The sequence below is a fragment of the Bufo gargarizans genome, chromosome 5, assembly GCF_014858855.1.
Source record: "Bufo gargarizans isolate SCDJY-AF-19 chromosome 5, ASM1485885v1, whole genome shotgun sequence".
Taxonomy (NCBI): Eukaryota; Metazoa; Chordata; class Amphibia; order Anura; family Bufonidae; genus Bufo; species Bufo gargarizans.
Genome location: NC_058084.1, coordinates 341270284 through 341292253, shown reverse-complemented (window position 1 = coordinate 341292253; position 21970 = coordinate 341270284). Strand labels below are relative to the sequence as shown.

Genomic DNA, 21970 nt, shown 5'->3' with positions numbered 1-21970 from the left:
CATAAAGGACTTAGGCAAATTTGTAGGGGCCTTTACGGCGCTTGATAAGGCCCAATCATCGATGCGCAAAGTGTTCCGTGGGCGTGTCTCTTCTAGGGCCGGCAGCTTCAGGGGCCTACTGTCCGGCCGTGTCCAGTTCCAGACTCGTGGAAACGGTCGAGGTCCCTTTCATCAACATTCCTCGTTCCAGGACCAGAGGCAGCAGTCCTCTTTCTTCCCGTCCAGAGGCCCTGCGTATCGCTCCAGAGGATTCAGAGGCAACTCGGGATCTAGACGTCCCCTTGGTAAGTCTCATAAACCCTCAGTTTTCTTTCAACCCTTGTATAGGGGGCAGACTCCGACATTTTTTGCCTGCTTGGAGCCGGGTCACCTCCGATCCGTGGGTACTTGCCACGGTTCAAGGCTTTCAGATAGATTTGATAGACGCCCGTCTATCCCTTCCAGAACCTCCGCCCTTAGTGCTATCGGGGCCAGCCCGGGCGTGCATGAACCAGGAACTCCGGTCCCTTGTGGTCAAAGGGGCAATAGAGACAGCTCCGCCACACTCGGTGGGAGTGGTCAGCAACGTTTTCCTGGTGGAAAAGAAAGGTGGCCTGTTCCGTCCGGTAATAAATTTGAGGAACCTAAACAGGTTCGTTCGATACCGCCATTTCAAAATGGAGGGTATTCATTTACTCAGGGACCTTCTGCTCCCGGGGGACTGGATGGTGAAGTTGGACCTGAAGGACGCCTACCTGACGGTTCCTTTGGCTCCCCAGTCCCGACGTCTCCTCCAGTTTCGGTGGCACGGCCACCTTTGGCAATTCACGTGCCTGCCGTTTGGCCTCTCATCAGCCCCTTGGTGTTTTACCAAGTTGATGAGGCCCGTGGTGGCGTGGCTTCGCTGCCAGGGTATTCGTCTAGTAATCTATCTGGACGATATCCTCTTCATGGCTCGTTCTCCCTCGGACCTTCTGCTCCACCTGCGATCGGCATTGTCCCTTCTTACCGGGCTTGGTTTTGTCATCAACGCCGAGAAATCGTGTCTTCAGCCTTCGAGATCAATGGAGTTTCTGGGGTTTGTGGTGGACTCCAACGAACAGACCCTGTACCTTCCAGGTTCCAAGATCAAGGCCATCCGCAAGGAGTTGCGTCAGGTACTGAGGCTCCCTCGGATCTCGTTGCGTCACCTTGCACGCATTATCGGTCTCCTCTCTTCCTCCATACAGGCGATTTTCCCTGCGCCTCTTCATTATCGGGCGTTGCAGCGGTTAAAGATCGCACACCTTCAAGCGGGAGCATCCTACGCGGACGAGGTGTCTCTGGATCACGAGACGAGGGACGAGATCTTGTGGTGGATCGCCAACCTCGACGCATGGAATGGCAAGGCCATCGTGGGACCCCAACCGGACCTGATCGTGGAGTCGGATGCCAGCCTTCTCGGTTGGGGCGCGTACTGCGACGGGGTTTCCACCGGAGGACCCTGGTCAGGCAGCGAATCTCAGCTCCACATAAACGCGCTGGAGTTGATGGCGGGATCCTTCGCCATCCGCAGCTTCACCAGCCACAGGATATCGGCGTGCATCAAGCTCAGGATGGACAACGTGGCAGCCGTGTCAATGCCATGGGGGGCACTCACTCATCGATCCTTTCCCACATAGCGAAGGAGTTTTGGTCCTTTTGCCTGGACAGGGGTTTCACAGTGGTTGCGGAATATATTCCAGGCCTCCGCAATACGTTCGCAGATTGGAGTTCTCGTCATTCTTCGGACTTCAGCGATTGGAGATTAGATCCTGCGGTTTTCTCTTCCATCGTCTCGATCTGGGGTTCCCTCTCTATGGATCTCTTCGCCTCTCGTTGGAACGCCCAGCTCCCGCGTTTTTACAGTTGGAGGCCGGACCCTCTGTCGGAGGCTGTGGACGCCCTGCTTCAGGATTGGTCGGGTCAGCTGGCTTATGCTTTTCCTCCGTTTGCGCTCATTCCTCGGGTGCTGTCTCAAGTCCGTCTACAGGTGGCGGAGTTGGTTCTGGTGGTTCCGTTTTGGCAAGCCCAATCATGGTTCCCTCAACTTCTGGAACTCCTTGTAGAGGATCCCCGTCTCCTTCCAACTTTTCCGGATCTCCTCGGCGGACCTCTAGGCCAGCGTCATCCGCTGGTAACAGACGGTTCGCTCCGCCTGTTGGCGTGCAGAATTTCGGGGAGCGCTGGGATGTCGCAGGCGTATCGGGAACGACTCGTATCCTCTTGGAAAGTGCATGGGCCCCCGGTACCAGGCGAGCATACCTTTCAGCCTGGCGACGTTGGGCTGGCTGGTGCGTGGGGCGGGGTTTGGATCCCTTTTCGGCTCCTGTGAAAGACCTGCTCGATTTTTTTGTCCTCTCTGTTTGATGAGGGCAAGGCTTATTGGTTTATTAATCTGTTTCGGTCGGCTATCTCTTCTCGTCACTTGGGTTTTGCGGGCTGTCCAGCGGGCCAGCACCCCTTGGTATGTCGGCTTCTCAAGGGATCGCGTTTGTCTCGACCTCCGAGGCCCCGTTTTACTAACACTTGGGATGTGCTAGTGGTTCTGCAGTTCTTCTCTGGATGGCCTCGCAATTCGGATTTGTCTCTGCGGCAGCTTTCCGCGAAACTGGTCACCTTGCTGTGTCTGATATCCTGCAAGAGGGTTTCAGATGTTCGAGCCTTGGATTTTGACGCGCTATCCTTTACCCCGGGGGGTGTGTCCTTTAACATCTCTCGCCGTACAAAGACTAGTATCCGGTCGGTGTCCTATCCGGCTTTCCCGGATAATCCGGCACTTTGTCCGGTGGAATGTTTGAAAGAATATTTGGGACGTACGACCGCTCTGCGTTCCAACTCTGCGCCTCAGTTGTTCATTTCGTTCCGCAGGCCGTTCCTTCCGGTTGCTGCTGTCACCTTGTCCCGTTGGGTGAAATGGATTCTGTCCTTGGCCGGGGTGGATACTTCGGTATTCACGGCGCATTCGGTTAGGGGAGCTTCCGCTACCTCCATGACCGTCGCAGAGGCCCACCTGGAGGATGTGCTACGGTTAGCAGATTGGTCTAGAGCCTCCACTTTTAGGGAGTTTTATTTCAGGCCTCCTCTGCATGCTTTTTCTTCCGTTATTTCGTCACTTTAAACTTGCAATACGAAGCCTCCGTGTCTTGTTATAAAATTGCATGATTTTCCTATTCTATGACGTAAAGTCATGATTTTATTAAAGACACGGAGGCGAGTATTGCCCTCCCCCTTTTATTGTTGACCGGTTCATGGTACTTGTGTATATATTTTTATGTGTATATCTTACTTACGCATTGTATGATATTTATGATTGCTGTTTTCTATTTTCAGCTAGATTGATGATTGTCAAGTCCTATATATTACCCGTACTCTCCTGTTTTCTTCTCGTAGGTTGATTCCTGGTCCGGTGTTCCTGGGTTCACTAAATGGTGGATGTTTCCTCCAAGACGTTCGTAGTTCCGGTTGTCGTCTGTTCCGGTTGAGCTCGGGTTCTAGAGTCTCAGTTCGTGGTTCCGGTTTGGAGTTTTTTCCGTGCAAGTAGGAGTTCGCTCCGGTGTTCGTGTAACGTTCGGCTGGTCACATCAAAGAAAGAGGATGAGATGGCTGGGGAGAGCCTATTTATGGACTGTCCATTGGGAGGGGTTCTCTTGGGGGTTGTCCTTAGTTTTTTATGTAAATTCTTTGCTGCTGTGGATTTTAGTAAAGAAAGAGTTATGCAATACTCGCCTCCGTGTCTTTAATAAAATCATGACTTTACGTCATAGAATAGGAAAATCATGCAATTTCCTATGTATATCGCTATTGACTTATGAAAGACCACTCTAAATAGAGGCATCACTATAGAAGGCGCACCATTTATCCTCTATCCAGCGGCTATTGATTTATGAAAGACTATCCCATGAATAGAGGCATCACTACAAAAAGCACATTATTTATCCTCTATCTAGTGGCGATTGTTTATCCTCTATTTAGTGGCGATCACCCACTTATTACTATTTTTTATATTTTTACATTTTTATCATTAAAAAGGACACTTTTTCATAGACTCATAATCTTGAACCATTGACCCTATGACTTTTACCACTAGCACGCAGGAAGGAAAAAATTAAAACGCAAAAACGAAAAATTTGCTTTAAATAAAATTTATGTTAACCAGAATAAAAAAAAATTAAAAAAAAGATGACATGATAAAATTCAGATTATATGTAAAAAATATATAGAGACATATAATTAATAAACTGCTCTGCAGCAATCTTTGGATGTGGAGTGGGGCATTGCTATTTTTTCACCTGCCTGTCTACACAGAGTTCCTACCCCGCAAGGGGCGGCCCTGTCCGGATACCTTACCCTAAGATAGGGAGGTATCCCTATTTATGCCCTATAGCAGGCATGTCCAAACTGTGGCCCTCCAGCTGTTTCAAAACTACAACTCCCAGCATGCCTGGGTAGCTTACAGCTATTAGGGCATGCTGGGAGTTGCAGTTTTGCAACAGCTGGAGGGCCGCAGTTTGGACATGCCTGCCCTATAGGATAGTTCCCGACGTGTCACGTTTCAAGTGGTCTATCATCAGGGGGGGGGGGGGGGGAGAATCAAAAATGTGCAAAAGGTAATCCTGCAGAAAGAATATACTTGAGGATCCAGACAACAACAGAAAATTTCACATATACTGAGAACTATGAGAAAGACCGGTCAGGGACATATCTTAGATCAGTGGATCTCTTGGATTAGAAAGAACAGGACATTGATGGTCCTATGGAAAGGAGGGCCCCACAAATTGTTTAGGGGGCGCCTCTGGGGCAGCTGAAATGATGTCTTCAGTTGCACGCTGAATCGCCATGGGGACGCTGTATTTGAACACCAAAAAGCCCGCCCTGTGTATCGCGACCGCCTCCCGGAGTGGGATGATCTGATCACGTGACCGGGACGCCACGCCCCACCAGCAGGCGCGGCCATCACATGGACAGCAACGCACTAGGCAGGGGAGCGCAGCGCCCGGTCACGTGGGGCGGCCAAGAGACGGGGAAGAATACGGCGCTTGTTGCTTGGCAGCTAAATGACGCTGGGAAATGCTCGGACGTCAGATATCAGCTGCTAGAGAGCGGGCATGATTGCTCCTATGATAGCAAGCCAAAAAGCACTATATTTATACATTTGAGCATTAATAGGTAATAGGGTGTAGACAAGCAGGTGAACAATAGCAATGCCCCACTCCCCATCCAGGGCTTACTAGGGACATTGGTTCCCTGCACCAGTCTGCATCTTCAAACAACCCACGACCACATCTAATCATCGGCCGAGACGCGGTATTATTTCCACCACGCTAGGCTGATCCCTATCAGGGTGCGTCGGAATGGTAAGACCGCTCCATACTTTTTAAGCCATACCTCAATCATCTGTTTGTGGCGCTTATTTTCTTAAAAGGTCTAATAGTAAAAGTTATATTTTAACCCCTTAGGGACCCATGACGTATCGGTACGGCATGTTTCCCGAATCCTTAAGGACCCATGACGTACCGGTACGTCATGGCTTTAATTCGTGATTCCGGCGCCGCGGGGGTTAATCGGAACGGGATGCCGGCTGAAATCATTCAGCCGGCATCCCGTAACAACGCAGGGGGGGGGTCATTTGACCCCCCCGTATAGACGATCGCAGAAAACCGCAGGTCCATTCAGACCTGCGGTTTTCTGCGTTTCCGGTCCATTCGGGTGTGCTGTGACCCGATGAACCGGAAAAAGACTGCGATCGGTGGCGTAATTTTACACCACCAATCGCAGTCCGAGGATTTGAGGAGGCGGTGCTGGCCCTGGTGCTGAACACTGCTGTCCAGGGTGCTGATTGGTGCAGGGGAGAGAGGCGCGAGATTCAAACTTCCTGCGCTCCTCTCTCCCCTCCTCTTCCTGTCCAGCACCAGCTCCTGTGTCCCCCTAATCGGCATCCATCACCCTCCTGCACCCATCGCCACTCAGGTAGGTTAGGGTCAGTGAGGGAGAGGCACCATTAGGAAGGGAAAGAAGGGAAAAGTTAGTTAGGAGAAAAAAAAAGAACTTTTACACAAAACTTTTTTGATCCATCTATCAGACCCCAGAGCCCCCCCCTACCAGCCCCCCACCACCACCAGCCCCCCCCTTCCCCCCACCACCACCAGCCCCCCCCTTCCCCCCACCAGCCCTCCCCCAGCCCCCCCCCCTCACCACTAGCCCCCTTACCACCACTTTTTTTTTATTTTTCTGCGTTCGCTGACTGGTCGGCACTTTAGCGTCCGTCCACTGTTAGCGCATCGCCCGCCCCACCGCTGATCAGCAACTTTGAACTTTTTTTTTTTTTTTTCCTAACACTTGCCCCTTTATTTTCCTTTTTTTAGTACGCGAACACCCGTTGCCCCCACACACACGCACATATAATAAAGGTTTCCACACACGCACACCTACACGCACACACACACACCCATGGCCCGCCGGGTGTTCTCGGCCGAGGAGGCATACGCCCAGATTGCCTCCGACTCCGAGAGCCCCAGTGAGGATGAGGATGACCCCACGTTCCTTTTGTCATCTGCATCCTCCTCATCATCATCGGATGACGATGAGCCACCAAGGCGGCGGAGACGCCGCCAGGCGGAGCCAGGGGCCACACATGCTAGGGATCCTGTGGCCCACCCTAGTACGAGCCGCCCTGGGGTTCGTACTGGTTTCCCGGCCCACCAAATAAGTTCACCGGAGCCCCCTGCCGATGAACTTAGCTGGTGTCCCCCAGTGGACTTTGAGCCTGAGATTCCGGATTTCGCTGGCAATCCTGGAATCCAGATTCCCACAGTGGGGTTTACTGAAATAGACTTTTTTAGTTTTTTTTTCAGTAACCCACTGGTGAATTTGATGGTGGAGCAGACGAATCTGTACGCCCAACAGTTCGTCGCTCAAAACCCAGGCTCATTTTTGGCTAGACCCGGTGGCTGGACGCCGGTCAGTGCAGCCGAAATGAGGACATTTTGGGGCCTCGTGCTGCATATGGGTCTAGTCCAAAAACCCAGTGTCAGGCAATACTGGAGTGGGGACGTCCTATACCAGACCCCACTGTACAGTATGGTCATGACACGTCCCCGGTTTGAGGCCATCCGGAAATGTCTGCATTATTCCGATAATGCAGCATGTCCACCCCGAGGTGATCCTGCCTATGACCGGCTGAATAAGATACGGCCGGTCATCGATCACTTTGGGGCCACATTTCAGCAGGCCTACGTACCTGGAAGGGAGGTCGCGGTTGATGAGTCTCTCGTTGCGTTCAAGGGGAGACTCAGTTTCCGCCAATACATTCCCACAAAGCGGGCGAGGTATGGCGTGAAGCTATACAAAATTTGTGAGAGTACCTCAGGGTACACTTACAAATTTCGTGTGTACGAGGGGCGAGATTCCCGTATTCAACCCCCAGAATGTCCCCCCACTCTGGGTGTTAGCGGGAAACTCGTGTGGGACCTTATGCACCCACTGCTGGATAAGGGTTACCACTTGTACGTGGATAACTTTTATACCAGCATTCCCTTGTTCAGGTCCCTTGCCGCCAGATCCACGTTCGCTTGTGGGACCGTGCGGAAAAATCAGCGCGGCCTCCCTGCCCACCCCCTCCAGGTACCTATCCCCAGGGGTGAGACCCGTGCACTTACCAGTGGAAACCTGTTGCTGGTCAGGTATAAGGACAAGAGGGATGTCCTTATGCTGTCCACAATCCACGGTAACAGCACCACCCCAGTCTCTGTGCGAGGTACCACGGCAACGGTCCTCAAGCCCGATTGTATCGTCGACTACAATCGGTATATGGGAGGAGTTGATCTCTCTGATCAAGTCCTCACGCCATATAATGCCATGCGCAAAACCCGGGCATGGTACAAAAAAGTTACGGTCTACATGGTGCAGGTTGCCATGTACAACTCTTTTGTACTATCCCGAAACGCTGGCAGCACAGGGACATTCCTCCAATTCTATGAGGCAGTCCTCAAAGACCTGATCTTTTCGGACCGGGAAAGAGCAGGCCGGAGTACCTCGGGAACTGGAGGCGCCCGGATCGTCCCTGGCCAACACTTTCCAGGTGTGGTCCCCCATACTGGAAAGAAGGGACGAACCCAAAAAAGATGCAGAGTGTGTCACAAGAGGGGGATACGGAAGGACACCACCACTCAATGTAGGGGTGGGCGGTATAGGCGATATAGGCGATATGCGATATGAATTTGGGCCACGATATGGATTTTCGCCATATCGCCTATATCGCCGGACCGCGATATGATCGCGCGCACCATGTTCTGAGCCGGCCGGCACAGCGGAGGGAGGAGGAGGGAGGAGGAGGGAGTCTCTCCCTCCCCACTGTGCGCGGCTGCCGCTGAACACCAATGAGGACAGAGTAGGAGGAGGAGGGGAGGGACTGTGGCCACTGCACTACCAATGAATGTGCCGGCCATATCCCTCAGGGTCCCCCTCCTCCACCCCATCATTGGTGGCAGTTTGCAGTTCCGATCGGAGCCCCAGCAGTGTAATGCTGGGGCTCCGATCGGTTACCATGGCAGCCAGGAGTCACGCTGCTGTAGTCCTAGCTGCCATGGTATGTTAGTGAGCAGAGAGCAGCGCATTATACTCACGTGCGCTGTGGCCGGCGGTCGCTCCTTCTTCTGTCTGTGCGGCGGATAGCTAATGCTTACAGCATTAGCAATGCGCCGCACAGACCTATGAGAAGAAGGAGCGACCGGCGGCCACAGCGCACGTGAGTATAATGCGCTGCTCTCTGCTCACTAACATACCATGGCAGCCTGGACTTCAGCAGCGTGACTCCTGGCTGCCATGGTAACCGATCGGTGCCCCAGCATTACACTGCTGGGGCTCCGATCGGAACTGCAAACTGCCACCAATGATGGGGGGGAGGAGGGGGACCCTGTGGCCACTGCCACCAATGATTAATACTGGGGAGGGGGGGTTTGCGTTACCAGAGGGGGCAGATCAGAGGCTGGGGAAGGGAGGCAGATCATAGGCTGGGGAAGGGAGGCAGATCATAGGCTGGGGAAGGGGGGCAGATCAGAGGCTGGGGAAGGGGGGCAGATCAGAGGCTGGGGAAGGGGGGCAGATCAGAGGCTGGGGAAGGGGGGCAGATCAGAGGCTGGGGAAGGGGGGCAGATCAGAGGCTGGGGAAGGGGGGCAGATCAGAGGCTGGGGAAGGGGGGCAGATCAGAGGCTGGGGAAGGGGGCAGATCAGAGGCTGGGGAAGGGGGGCAGATCAGAGGCTGGGGAAGGGGGGCAGATCAGAGGCTGGGGAAGGGGGGCAGATCAGAGGCTGGGGAAGGGGGGCAGATCAGAGGCTGGGGAAGGGGGGCAGATCAGAGGCTGGGGAAGGGGGGCAGATCAGAGGCTGGGGAAAAGATCAGAGGCTGGGGAAAAGATCAGAGGCTGGGGAAAAGATCAGAGGCTGGGGAAAAGATCAGAGGCTGGGGAAAAGATCAGAGGCTGGGGAAAAGATCAGAGGCTGGGGAAGGGGGGCAGATCAGAGGCTGGGGAGAAGATCAGAGGCTGGGGAAGGGGGGCAGATCAGAGGCTGGGGAGAAGATCAGAGGCTGGGGGGCAGATCAGAGGCTGGGGGGCAGATCAGAGGCTGGGGGGCAGATCAGAGGCTGGGGGGCAGATCAGAGGCTGGGGAAGGGGGGCAGATCAGAGGCTGGGGAAGGGGGGCAGATCAGAGGCTGGGGAAGGGGGGCAGATCAGAGGCTGGGGAAGGGGGGCAGATCAGAGGCTGGGGAAGGGGGGCAGATCAGAGGCTGGGGAAGGGGGGCAGATCAGAGGCTGGGGAAGGGGGGCAGATCAGAGGCTGGGGGGGGGCAGATCAGAGGCTGGGGGGGGGGGCAGATCAGAGGCTGCCGCCATGGTCAGCTCCCTGCTGTTGTGTGCACTATGCACAGGGCAGCAGGGAGAGTGTAAAGTCCTATTCACCCTAATAGAGCTCTATTAGGGTGAATATGACAAGGGTTCTAGCCCTTAAGGAGGCCAATAGTTAATAAATAAAAAGTAAAAAATAAATAAAATTTAAACACCCCCCCCAATATAGAAAACAATATATCGCAATATATATCGCATATCGCACATGCTTAAAATTATATCGCAATATAGATTTTAGGCCATATCGCCCACCCCTAACTCAATGTGACACTTGCCCCGATCATCCGGGCCTCTGCGTTATCGATTGCTTCAGGGAGTATCACACTTCCATGGAGTACTAAATTTTTATAATCCCCAACAGTCCACTAGAGAACATAAAACACTATGGCTCTTAGACTTTGGAGACACAGAAACAATTTTTTTTCCCCAAAAAAATATTAGTTTTAGAGCAGGCATCCTCAAACTGCGGCCCTCCAGATGTTGTAAAACTATAACTCCCAGCATGCCCAGACAACCTACAGCCATCAGCAGGGCATGGTGGGAATTGTAGTTTTACAACATCTGGAGGGCCGCAGTTTTTAGGATGCCTGCTTAGTGTCTCCAAAGTCTGAGAGCCATACATATTGGGCATCGTCGCGTGCGTAAAAGTCGTCGCTATAAAAATAACATTTGACCAAACGCCTCGAATGAACGGTGTTAAAAATATAAAACAAAAACGGTGCCAAAACACCCATTTTTGGGCAAAATTTCAATTTGAATCCCTTTGGCCGGTAATAAAGCAAGGGTTAACAGCCAAACAAAACTCAATATTTATGGCCCTGATTCTGTAGTTTGCAGAAACACCCCATATGTGGTCGTAAATGGCTATATAGCCACACGGCAGGGCATAGAAGGAAGGGAACTCCATACGGTTTCTGGAAGGCAGATTTTGATGGACAGTTTTTTTTTTGACACCATGTCCCATTAGAAGCCCCCCTGATGTAGCCTAGACTAGAAACTCCAAAAAAGTGACCCCATCTAAGAAACTACACCCCTCAAGGTATTCAAAAGTTACTTTACAAACTATGTTAACCCTTTAGGTGTTCCACAAAACTAAATAGCGAATGTAGAAACATTTTTAGAATTTAATTTTTTTGTTACATTGCCTCAAAAAAGAGTAATATAGAGCAACCAAAAATCATATTTACCCCTAAAATAGTCCCAAAACAACAACCACCTTATCCTGTAGTTTCCTAGATGGGGTCACTTTTATGGAGTTTCTACTCTAGGGGTGCATCAGGGGGCTTGAAAGGGTACATGGTGTAAATAAACCAGTCCAGCAAAATCTGCCTTCCAAAAACCATATGACGTTCCCCTCCTTCTATGTCCTGCCGTTTGGCCAAACAGTAGTTTACGACCACATATGGGGTGTTTCTGCAAACTACAAAATCAGGGCAACCCATTTTGAGTTTTGTTTGGCAGTTAACCCTTGTTTTACTCCTGGAAAAAATTGATTATATTGGAAAATTTTCCCAAAAATAGAAATTTCTAAATTGTTTCTCCATCTGCCATTAACTCTTGTGGAAGACCTAAAGGGTTAATAAAGTTTGAAAAAACAGTTTTGAATACCTTGAGGGGTGTAGTTTCTAGAATGGGGTCATTTTTGGGAGGTTTCTATTATCTAAGCCTCACAATATGACTGCAAACCTGAACTGGTCCATAAAAAGTGGGATTTTGAAGATTTCTGAAAAATTTCAAAATTTGCTTCTAAACTTCTAAGCCTTGTAACATCCCCAAAAAATAAAATATCATTCCCAAAATGCTACACACATGAAGTAGACATATGGGGAATGTAAAGCCATCACAATTTTTGGGGGTATTACTATGTATTACAGAAGTAGAGAAACTGAAACTTTGAAATCTGCTAATTTTTCAAAAAAATTGGTAAAAATTTTATTTTTTTGTGCAAAAAAATTAACTTTTTTGACCCAATTTTAGCAGTGTCATGAAGTACAATATGTGACGAAAAAACAATCTCAGAACGGCCTGGGTAAGTCAAAGCGTTTTAAAGTTATGAGCACTTAAAGGGACACTGGTCAGATTTGCAAAAAATGGCCAAGTCCTTAAGGTGAAATAGGGCTGAGTCCTTAAGGGGTTAAAGGGCTTCTATCACCCCACTAAAGTCATTTTTTGGGGGGGAGGGGGGGGGGCTAGTTAAATTCCTTATAGTGCGATATATGAAAATATAATGGTGTTACTTACTTTCATTCAGTCGTTTCTTATAAAAAACGAAGTTTTATAATATGTAAATCAGGTCTCTACCAGCAAGTAGGGCGTCTACTTGCTGGTAGCTGCCGCAAAAAAACGCCCCCTCGTTGTGTTGATTGACAGGGCCAGCCGCAATCTCCTCCTCCGGCCGGCCCTGTCACCATTTTAAAAATCGCGCGCCTCTGTTCATTCGGTGCAGGCGCTCTGAGATAAGGAGGCTTGTCTCCTCAGAACTCCCTCAGTGCGCCTGCGCCGATGACATCACCGAAAGAGAAGACTTCGTTTTTATAAGAAACGGCTGAATGAAAGTAAGTAACACCATTATATTTTCATATATTGCACTATAAGGAATTTAACTAGCCCCCCCCCCCCCCCAAAAAAAATGACTTTAGTGGGGTGACAGAAGCCCTTTAAGCTCCCTCATATTCTATATTGTTTTCTAAAGGGTTAGTGGGCGCGCCCCTATATAAACATCCACTACCCTACACCTGGTGTTTGCTCTGCAGCAATACTGATAAATGTCACTAGCATCCTCCATACTGAAACTCCAATGCCGTCTGTTCTGTGGAGAGACGGCTAGTCCTGGATTGGAGCTGCTCCTGGCAGTTTCTACCTCCAGCACCTCCACCCTAGCCTCCTCACTGCTGTAGGGAGGACCTACCAGGAGCAACTCCAAGACGCAACCGTGAGGAAAGCTAAAAAAAAACTGGTGACTTCCGGTAAATAGGGGCGAGTTCACACCTCTACTACTCACCTGAAAGGGATAAACTGCAGCCAAGAAGCTGCGGCCCCGGAGAATGGCTAACGCTGGTACTGGGCATGCGCAGTGCCAGTACATGCAGACTAACCCACAGCACTGTCTCACTTTATTATCAGTGCGGTCACTAGAAAGCTGCAGGGAATAAAATAGCGGCGCACATAGGGTTAACATTGACCAAGCCTAACGCGCGCTTAATGAAAGGGGCGGGGTCGCGTGTGATGTCACTTTGCACTTCTAGCGCGACAACGTTAGGGCAGATGCTTGAGCCGCCATTTTGGATTCGGGAACTAAGATATTAAAGGAACTAGTATCACTTTTGCTTATGAGAAATTATCCCGATTTGCAACTGTAGAGACTTCTAAAATATAATAAAACGGCCATAGCTCGTTATTATACGGTTCAGTTTTATTCCTGAATTGGGAAGTGGTAATTGGTTTCCATTTCCCTTAGTAAACATGGCGGCATAGGCTTCCAGTCTGGAAATTTCCACGAGGCTCCTGTACGGGGCCGTTGGCTTGTGTGGTGGAGGACAGTGGCTGCTGTGTGGTAAGTGCCCGTGCTGCCAGCCCCAGGCCGCGGTGTGCTCTCTCTGCCGCCATTGTGTTACTCTTTCCTCAGGAGCAGACCTCACAGCCGGCCTAGGCTGATCGCAGTCTTGTAGCTGTGACAGGGGTTTTGCTTTGTCCATAGGAAGGCTATTATTGCAGATTTGACTGCACTTGTCCTCCTCGTGACTTGCCATAGAGATGCCCAGCTTAGTCCCTGTTCCCCTCTGTAGTAACATTTAGCTGCTGCCAGCCTGTGTATCTGCTAATGAAGCGCCCATGCCAGCTGACCCTGGGGCGTTGCTAGGGTCTAAAAACATCCGGGGCACAAGCCCACTGTGTTGAAAACTGCACATTAAAGGCATGCTTAAAGGGTTCTGCAGTTTTTTTAAACTGATGATCTATCCCGCCGATCAGCCGTTTAAGAAGGCAGCGGCGCTGGCAGGAGCGCCGCGGCCTTCTCGCTGTTTACCGCAGGCCCAGTGATGTCACAACTAGTATCAATGGCCTAGGTGGGGTTAAGCTCCATTAAAACGAACAGAGCTTAGCCCCGCCCAGGCAATTGATACTAGTCATGATGTCACTGGGCCTGCGGTAAACAGCGAGAAGGCCGCGGCGCTCCTGCCAGCGCCGCTGCCTTCTCAAACGGCTGATCGTTTTCATTTTTCTTCCCTATTTTCCGTGAGCCATAACTTTTATATTTCCAGTCACATAGCTGTATGAGGGCTTATTTCTTGCGGGACAAGTTGTACTTTCTAGTGCCATCATTAATTACGGTATAAAATGTAGTGGGAAGCGGGGGGGGGGGGGGGATTCCAAATGGGGTGGAATTGAAAAAAAATACAAAAAGCAATCCCTCCACAGTTTTACAGGTTTTGTTCCCACTGTTTTTTGTTTATGGCAAAACTGACTCATGCCCTTTATTCTCTGGGTCATTGCGGTTACGATACCCCATTTGTATAGGTTTTTTGTATGTAAATAGTGTAAAAGTAAATTAAAACTTTGATAATTTTTTTATTTTTTTTTACATCACCATATTCTGACCCCCATTTCTTTTTTATACTTATGTATACTGAGCTGTTTAGGGGCTCATTTTTTGCGGGACAATTTATAGTTTTTATTGATACCATTTTGGAAGTGTGCATGACTTTTGGATCACATTTTATTTCATTTTTTTGGGGGGTTAAGCAATGAAAAAAACGGCAAATCATCCATTTTGACCCTTTTTTTTCCGTTAGGCCATTCGCTGTATTGGATTTTTTTTTTTTTATATTATGGGCGTTTTCGGTCACGGTGATACCCAGGATGTTTATATTTATGGTTATTTAGGTATTTTTTTTTATTATTATTATACGGACAGGGGGGTGATTTAAACTTTTATAATTTTTTTATTTTATATATATTTTTCAACTTAAAAAAAATGAATAAAAATTATCATTATTTTAAGGCTCATAAATGATCTTATAAATTATGTTTTTTTTATTTTGACCTATAAGTGATTTAAAAAATGACAAATTTTTTTGCATTTTGCTAATTTCTTATGTTGGTCTGCCATCTGGTGGCCAAAATAAGAATTTCAGCATTAATGCTCTCAATTTTTTCAGAGACTCAGAGCATTCAGCGCATGTACTGAAGTCCCGATTGGCTGCACGGGGCTTCAGCACTAAGCCCGAAAGCATGAGCTTCCGGGTTTTTGTGCATTCAGGTGCCGTGATCTCACTTGATCACGGCATCTAAAGCATTTGATTACCGCGATCAGCATTATTGACGGTTGTGGTAATTAGCCGCAGGTCTCTGCTGTTTGAAACAGCAGAGACTTGCCGGCCATGCCGCCCGCTGCACGCACAAGCGGGTGTCATGCTTGCACAGCGCTACCAGCGCCATACATGTACGGTGCTGGTAGCGAAAGGGTTAAAGGGGTGTTCTAGTTTACGCAAATGAAGTGCAGTACTGCAGACATTATATGATGCAACATTCGGTAACTTTCCAATATCTGTTGAGTTTAATTTCCTCACCACTGCAGAAATCTTTGCTTGGGCCCTTTAATATTGATGGGAGTCGACCCTGGGCAACCCCACAGATCATCCCCCCCACCCCCCTTGTACTTGTTCCGCTGATCAGCTACTTGCGGGCTGGCGGGCATGAGTTCAGTTACTTCGGTGGGCAATCCCGTCCTGCGGCTTGTGATCCCGCGAGACCTGTGACCTCCCGCTGCGGGTCTCGCGGGATCACAGGATGGGATTGCGCACCAAAGTGACAACTCATGCCCGCGCAGCCCGCAAATAGCAAATCAGCGGAACAAGTACAAGGGGGTTGGAGGGATGATCTGTGGTGGGTTGCCCAGGTCCAATCAATATTAAAAGGCCCTGGAATAGCCAAATAAAGTAAATAATAAAATGCTACTAGCATAACATTTGGGGCACTGGACAAAACATCCAGGGCTCAAGCCCCGAATGTTTTGGCCTAACAACGTCCCTGCCCTGATACTGCACTGATACTTAGCGCTCCAGGACGAGTATACTCGTCCTGGCATTAAACTGTCACCATGTCTGCGATCCCCCGCCTCCCCCTGAATATTCATTGGTGGTCAGTGGTATACCAGAGTGTCAGCACATTGCTGACACTCTGGTATAAACGTCTGACATCGCTGCAATGTCAGCCGTTTCACCCTTCCATACCGCACTCTGGCTAATAAAGGGGTATCACCGCTAGGGACCCCCTATAACGTCCATACACTAGATGTAGTGAACCACTTGTCATTTCCAGATGGTCGGAAAGGTTGTAGGTATTAAAGGACAACTCCATATGACACAGCAAGCTCACATTTTGTAGGCCACATCAGAAGGATATGTTTGACTGGATCCTGTGGCATACACATAGGTCTTACTAGAACAGAATGACCATTGGCATATGTGCAGTGTGATATGAACATGTGCGGTCCGTGTGACAACCGCACGGCTCGTCTCATCCAACCTCACAGCAAATGAATGATTTATGATGCCACGAGTTCCAGCCCGACCATGTTTCTACTGGGTTTGCATTGAGCCATTCTGACCAGACACAGGGAAGGGGTTCATCTGTATTAATACTAATGTATTGTTATTGCTTTGTAGCTTTTCTCTTGAAAGGTAAAAGAAACCTGCCAGGATGTCTTATATGCTTCCACATTTACACAATGGCTGGCAAGTCGACCAGGCCATCCTTTCTGAGGAAGACCGTGTGTTGGTTATCCGCTTTGGACATGACTGGGATCCAACATGTATGAAGATGGATGAAGTTTTGTACAGCATAGCTGAGAAGGTCAGAATGAAGATCTACTGCATATCGAACCAAGAGGGTCATTTATCAAACTGATGTAAAGCAGAACTGGCTTAGTAGCCCATAGCAACCAATCAGATTCCTACTTTCATTTTCCAAAAGAGCTGTGAAAAATAAAAGGTGGAATCTGATTGGTTGCCAAGGGCAACTAAGCCAGTTCTACTTTACACCATCTTGATAAATGACCCCACATGTGTCTGCATTTACTCTGCTAGGTCACTAAAAATTACGCCTCCCTACTTTTTTACCTGTTACGGCGCCCCCTGGTGGTGTTACATGCATTAATTACTTAAAGAGGACCTTTCATCAGAATTAAACTTCTAAAGTAACTATACAGGTGTGTAGAGCCGGCGCCCAGGGACCCCCCTGCACTTACTGGTATACCTGGGCGCCGCTCCGTTCTCCGGTAATTGCCTCTGTTATCTTTACAGTTAGGCTCCACCCAGTGGAACCTGCCGTCGGCTCATTCTCCCATGCTGCAGCGCTGGCCAATCACAGCGCTCAGCTCATAGCCTGAGAGAGAGCTGAGCGCTGTGATTGGCCAGCGCTGCAGCATGGGAGAATGAGCTGACGGCAGGTTCCACTGGGTGGAGCCTAACTGTAAAGATAACGGAGGCAATTACCGGAGAACGGAGCGGCGCCCAGGTATACCAGTAAGTGCAGGGGGGTCCCTGGACGCTGCTCTACATGCCTGTATAGTTACTTTAGAAGTTTAATTCTGATGAAAGGTCCTCTTTAAGGCCAGCCAATTTGAAGCGGTGTACTAGATGTGAAAGAGAGAATGAAAAGAACAACCAGGGGAGCGATAACAATATTTTAAAAATTCAGGCGTTTTTTTGGGGTGGTGTTTTTTTTTTCTTTATTTATTTTTTCTTTCCTTTAACAAAGTCTATGGGAAAACATCTGAAATATGCCCCACCCGGGGTATGCTGCAAAAAATAAATAAATGCAGAGGTGCAAAGAAATGATCGTAAAACACCACTACAAAAAAAAAAACTGTGTTTGTGGGACATTTCATAATATCCTATTGGCCACGGCGCTTAGGTTGTCAAAAAAAAGGCTGCATAAAAAATAAAAGTGTGAAACCACTATAAGGCCTCCTGCACACAACCGTAGGTGTCCCGTTGCCATATTGCGGACCGCATTTGCGGATCCACAATACACGGGCACCGTTCTGTGTGCATTCCGCATTCACTTCAATGCTTCCGTGGGGTTTTGTCCCGTACTTCCGTTCCGCAAAAAGATAGAACATGTCCTATCTTTTTGCGGAACGGGCGGATCTCGAACCCTTAAAGTGAATGAGTCTGCGATCCGCTGCCCCACGGTCGGTGGTCGTGCATTTGCGGGCCGCAGCACGGCCATGGGGTGCACACGTTCGTGTGCAGGAGGCCTAAGATGCATATATTTGACAGGTCTGTCTCTGGAAAGTGTGCAGTTTGACCCTTAGGCCCCTTTCACATGAGCGAGTTTTCAGTGACGGTGCATTGCGTGACGTGAACGCATAGCATCCACCCTGAATCCTGACCCATTCATTTCAATGTACATTAGCGTGTTTTTTTTCATATATCAGTTCTGCGTAGTGTGAGAATCGCAGCATGTTCTATATGCTGCGTTTTCCATGCAGCTTTGGCCCCATAGAAGTGAATGGGGCTTCAGTGAAAAACGCATTGCATCCGCAAGCAAGTGCGGATGCAATGCGTTTTTCACTTAAAGTTGCTGAGATGTTGTTTTTTTTATCACGCGCGTGAAAAACGCATCAAAAGTGATTGCACCCGTGTGGAAATAACAAACACTGAACGCAATCGCAGACAAAACTGACTGAACTTGCTTGCAAAATAGTGCGAGTTTCACTGAACGCATTTATAGCCTATCCGTATCGTTTGTGTGAAAGAGGCCTTAAATAGCTGACATTTTTATTATCTTGCTGTCCCTGCAGGTGAAAAACTTTGCAGTGATTTATCTGGTGGATATAACAGAAGTCCCTGATTTTAATAAAATGTACGAGTTATACGATCCCTGTACAGTCATGTTCTTCTTCCGGTGAGTTTTATAGAATTATTTCCTTTTCTGCCTCATAAAAAATGCAAACCCTATGTTTCAGCCATCGGCAGGCCCCAGTTGGCCCTAAGTAGGCAGTGCAGGTGAAAATCATGGTTATTTAGGCCTCATGCACACGGCATGCTTCCCGCATCACGAAGGTGGACCCATTCACTTGAATAGGTCCGTAATCCGGAGCTGCGGTGTGGAACTGAGGCACTGAACCCCACGGAAGCACTACCGTGTGTTTCTGTCCGTGCCTCTGCACAGCAAAAAAATAGAACTCAAGTTGAATGGGTCTGGATCCGTCGCGGCTGCTGCACGGATGGAGCCCGTGCATTAGGGACCGTAAATTGCGGTCCCTAATGCACGGAACGGCCGCACAACAGCCGTGTGCAAGAGGCCTTACTGAACTTTCTGTGTAATTGCCCCCGTTATGGTTTCTGTAATATTGGCAGTGTGCTATTTGGTTTCTCTGTTAGTAAAAATAAGATAATTATGGCGATATGCACATAATCACTACTATTTGTGGGATTGCATTTTCGGCAAACACAAGTTCATCTTTTAGGGTTCGGCTACACGGCGATCTTGGTCATGTCGCATCCAGGGATCACAGGGTAGCGGTGCTGGCATAGAAACTAATGGGGTTGCAGCACAACTCGCACATTTGCTCTGACCTCAGAACCAGAAAAGTGTTGGCTTTTTTTTGATTCTGGGGCTGTGACACACTTGGAGGTGATGCTGCGACTGCATTCATTTTTCAATGCTAGCACCGCAACACTGTGATCCCACTGCAATCTTTGGGCACATCAGCTGTCGTGCACTAAGAAAACCATGTAGCCTAACCCTTAAAGGGGTTATCTGACCCCTGAAATGCCCCCCCGCCATATGCCCAGGCCACTCGCACACAATGTACATACATTGATCCCCGGCACCTGCATCGCTTCTGAACCCCACACGGCCGCCACTGCTTCTCCTCGCGCGCGGATGAAAACATCCGGTGACAAGGACTCGCCTCCCTAGTGTCACTCACCTGCAATGCTAGGGAGGCTCGTCACCGCCTGCTATTGACTGCACCATGTGTGAAGGCATCCTAAATTTGCAGCATAAGGCCTCATGCACACGCCAGTTGTTTTTCTCGGCCTCCGTTCAGTTTTTTTTTTTTTTTTGCGGATAGGATGGGGACCCATTCATTTCAATGGGTCAGCAAAAAAATGCTGATAGTTAATCTGTTTGTGTTCCGTGTCCATTGTCAGTGTTTCCCTTCAGCAAAAAAAATAGTACATGTCCTACTTTTTTCACATTTGCGGACAAGCATAGGCATTTATTACAAGGGATCTTTGGAAAAAAATGGATCCTCCAAAAAAAACTGATGCCGCATCCGTTTTTTTGGGCAGATGCAAAAAACAACTGTCGTGTGCATGTAGCCTAACTGTGTCCTATAAGTGAGCTCAAGATTTTGCCATTAGGGAAAAAAGATTCCAGGTGACTTGCCATTTTCATAAGAATCCTGAATATGTTGGAATTCTTCAGTTGTCACCTTCACATGAGTGCAGGTGAACACACAAAAGACCTGCACAAATTTCTGTGCGTTTCTGCAGCGTATCCACACCAAAATCTGCATGGTCTAACAGCGAATTGTGGTTCGGATTTGATGCGACCCTGCCATGGAAAAGAGTGAAATTCGCAGCTAAAACCGCAAACATAATTGACATGCTGTTTAAATTGAAATCTTGGCAGCAGGTCAATTTCCACACGGGAAAAATCTGCAACGTGTACATGAGATTAGTGTCATCTGATACACTTTTCTGGTATTGTAATAAGCTGCGTTTTTTCTGCATTGGAATGCGTGTAGAAAAACCGCATCTATTCCACAATGTGTGGCTGCACACAGTGCAGATTTATGGGCATGAAATCCGCACTATTTATCACTATTTTGGTGGATTTTCCATTGCAAAAGGTAAAATCGGCACAACGGGAACGCAACAACAATGGCCATCGTGAATAGATCAAAATCCACACAGCAGGTCAATTTCCAAGAAAAAAGCAGTCTACGGGAGGTTTGCCTAATCTCATCCACTTCACTGGTACTGCTGCGGTTAATCCGGACTGTGTGCAGGCTCCCTGAATACGTTTAGTTGGGTTGCATGCAGCTTGCTGAGCTATGTAGTTCTAGCTGTGATGTTTTGTGTCCATACAGTAATACCCGTGCTTCTCATTACTACTGCAGTGCCCTCACATGCTGATATACAATTTCCTCTTGTGTCCTCTCCACAGGAACAAGCACATTATGATTGATTTAGGCACAGGTAACAATAACAAGATTAACTGGGCAATGGAAGACAAGCAGGAGATGATTGACATTGTGGAGACTGTCTACAGAGGTGCCAGGAAGGGCAGAGGTCTAGTGGTGTCTCCCAAGGACTACTCCACCAAGTACAGATACTGAAGCGGTTACCGCCTCTTGATACCGGTGCTTTTTAGACATACGTTTTGTTCTAATGCCGACTTGGACAGTAAGAACTGGCATGAGATTGACTTCAGACGGATGAGCCACTCTACAGTTTATACCTCTTGACAAGTAGGACGTGTTATGAGCTTTACAAGCTTCCCGATCCGAGAGCTGGGAAAGGGCTCAAGCCTTAAATATCTTATTTATGTTAACAAAAGTCCCCGTCCTTTGTATCGTGTATAATAAACCTGGAATTTGTAGTTTTTATTTTGAGAAAGCAGTGTGTCTGACATATGACCATCCTACGATTCTCAGTTCTGTTCCTTGATGCCACTTCAAGATTCAGCGTAGGAACGGGACGGGTCCTGAATTTAGTACTGCATCTGCTTAGATTGTCTAAGGCTACTTTCACACTAGCGTTCGGGGCTCCGCTTGTGAGTTCCGTTTGAAGTCTCTCACAAGCGGCCCCGAACGCATTTGTACTGCCCTAATGCATTCTGAGTGGATGCGGATCCGCTCAGAATGCCTCAGTCTGGCACCGTTTGTCCTCCGCTCAGCAGGCGGACACCCGAACGCTGCTTGCAGCGTTCGGATGTCCGCCAGGCTGTGCGGAGGAAAACGGATCCGTCCAGACTTACAATGTAAGTCAATGGGGATGGATCCGTTTGAAGTTGACACAATATGGCTCAATTTTCAAACGGATCCGTC

At 48.8% G+C, this 21970-nt stretch overlaps 2 protein-coding genes across 2 annotated transcripts in view; one reads left to right on the top strand and one right to left on the bottom strand.

The window, feature by feature from the left end:
- LOC122937909 (probable 2-ketogluconate reductase) overlaps positions 1 to 13009 on the bottom strand; it is an 88356-nt gene extending 75347 nt beyond the window's left edge. Inside the window, exon 1 of the mRNA XM_044293093.1 lies at positions 12905 to 13009. The gene's annotated coding sequence lies outside the window, so the exon portion shown is untranslated. The remainder of the gene's footprint in view (positions 1 to 12904) is intronic.
- Positions 13010 to 13326: 317 nt separating this feature from the next.
- On the top strand, positions 13327 to 21739 carry TXNL4A (thioredoxin like 4A). Its single transcript, XM_044294618.1, has 4 exons — positions 13327 to 13456; positions 16569 to 16755; positions 18710 to 18813; positions 21088 to 21739. Exons 2-4 carry the CDS (start codon positions 16603 to 16605, stop codon positions 21257 to 21259), a joined length of 429 nt encoding a protein of 142 aa, XP_044150553.1. The 5' UTR covers positions 13327 to 13456; positions 16569 to 16602; the 3' UTR covers positions 21260 to 21739.
- The last annotated feature ends 231 nt before the right edge of the window (positions 21740 to 21970 follow it).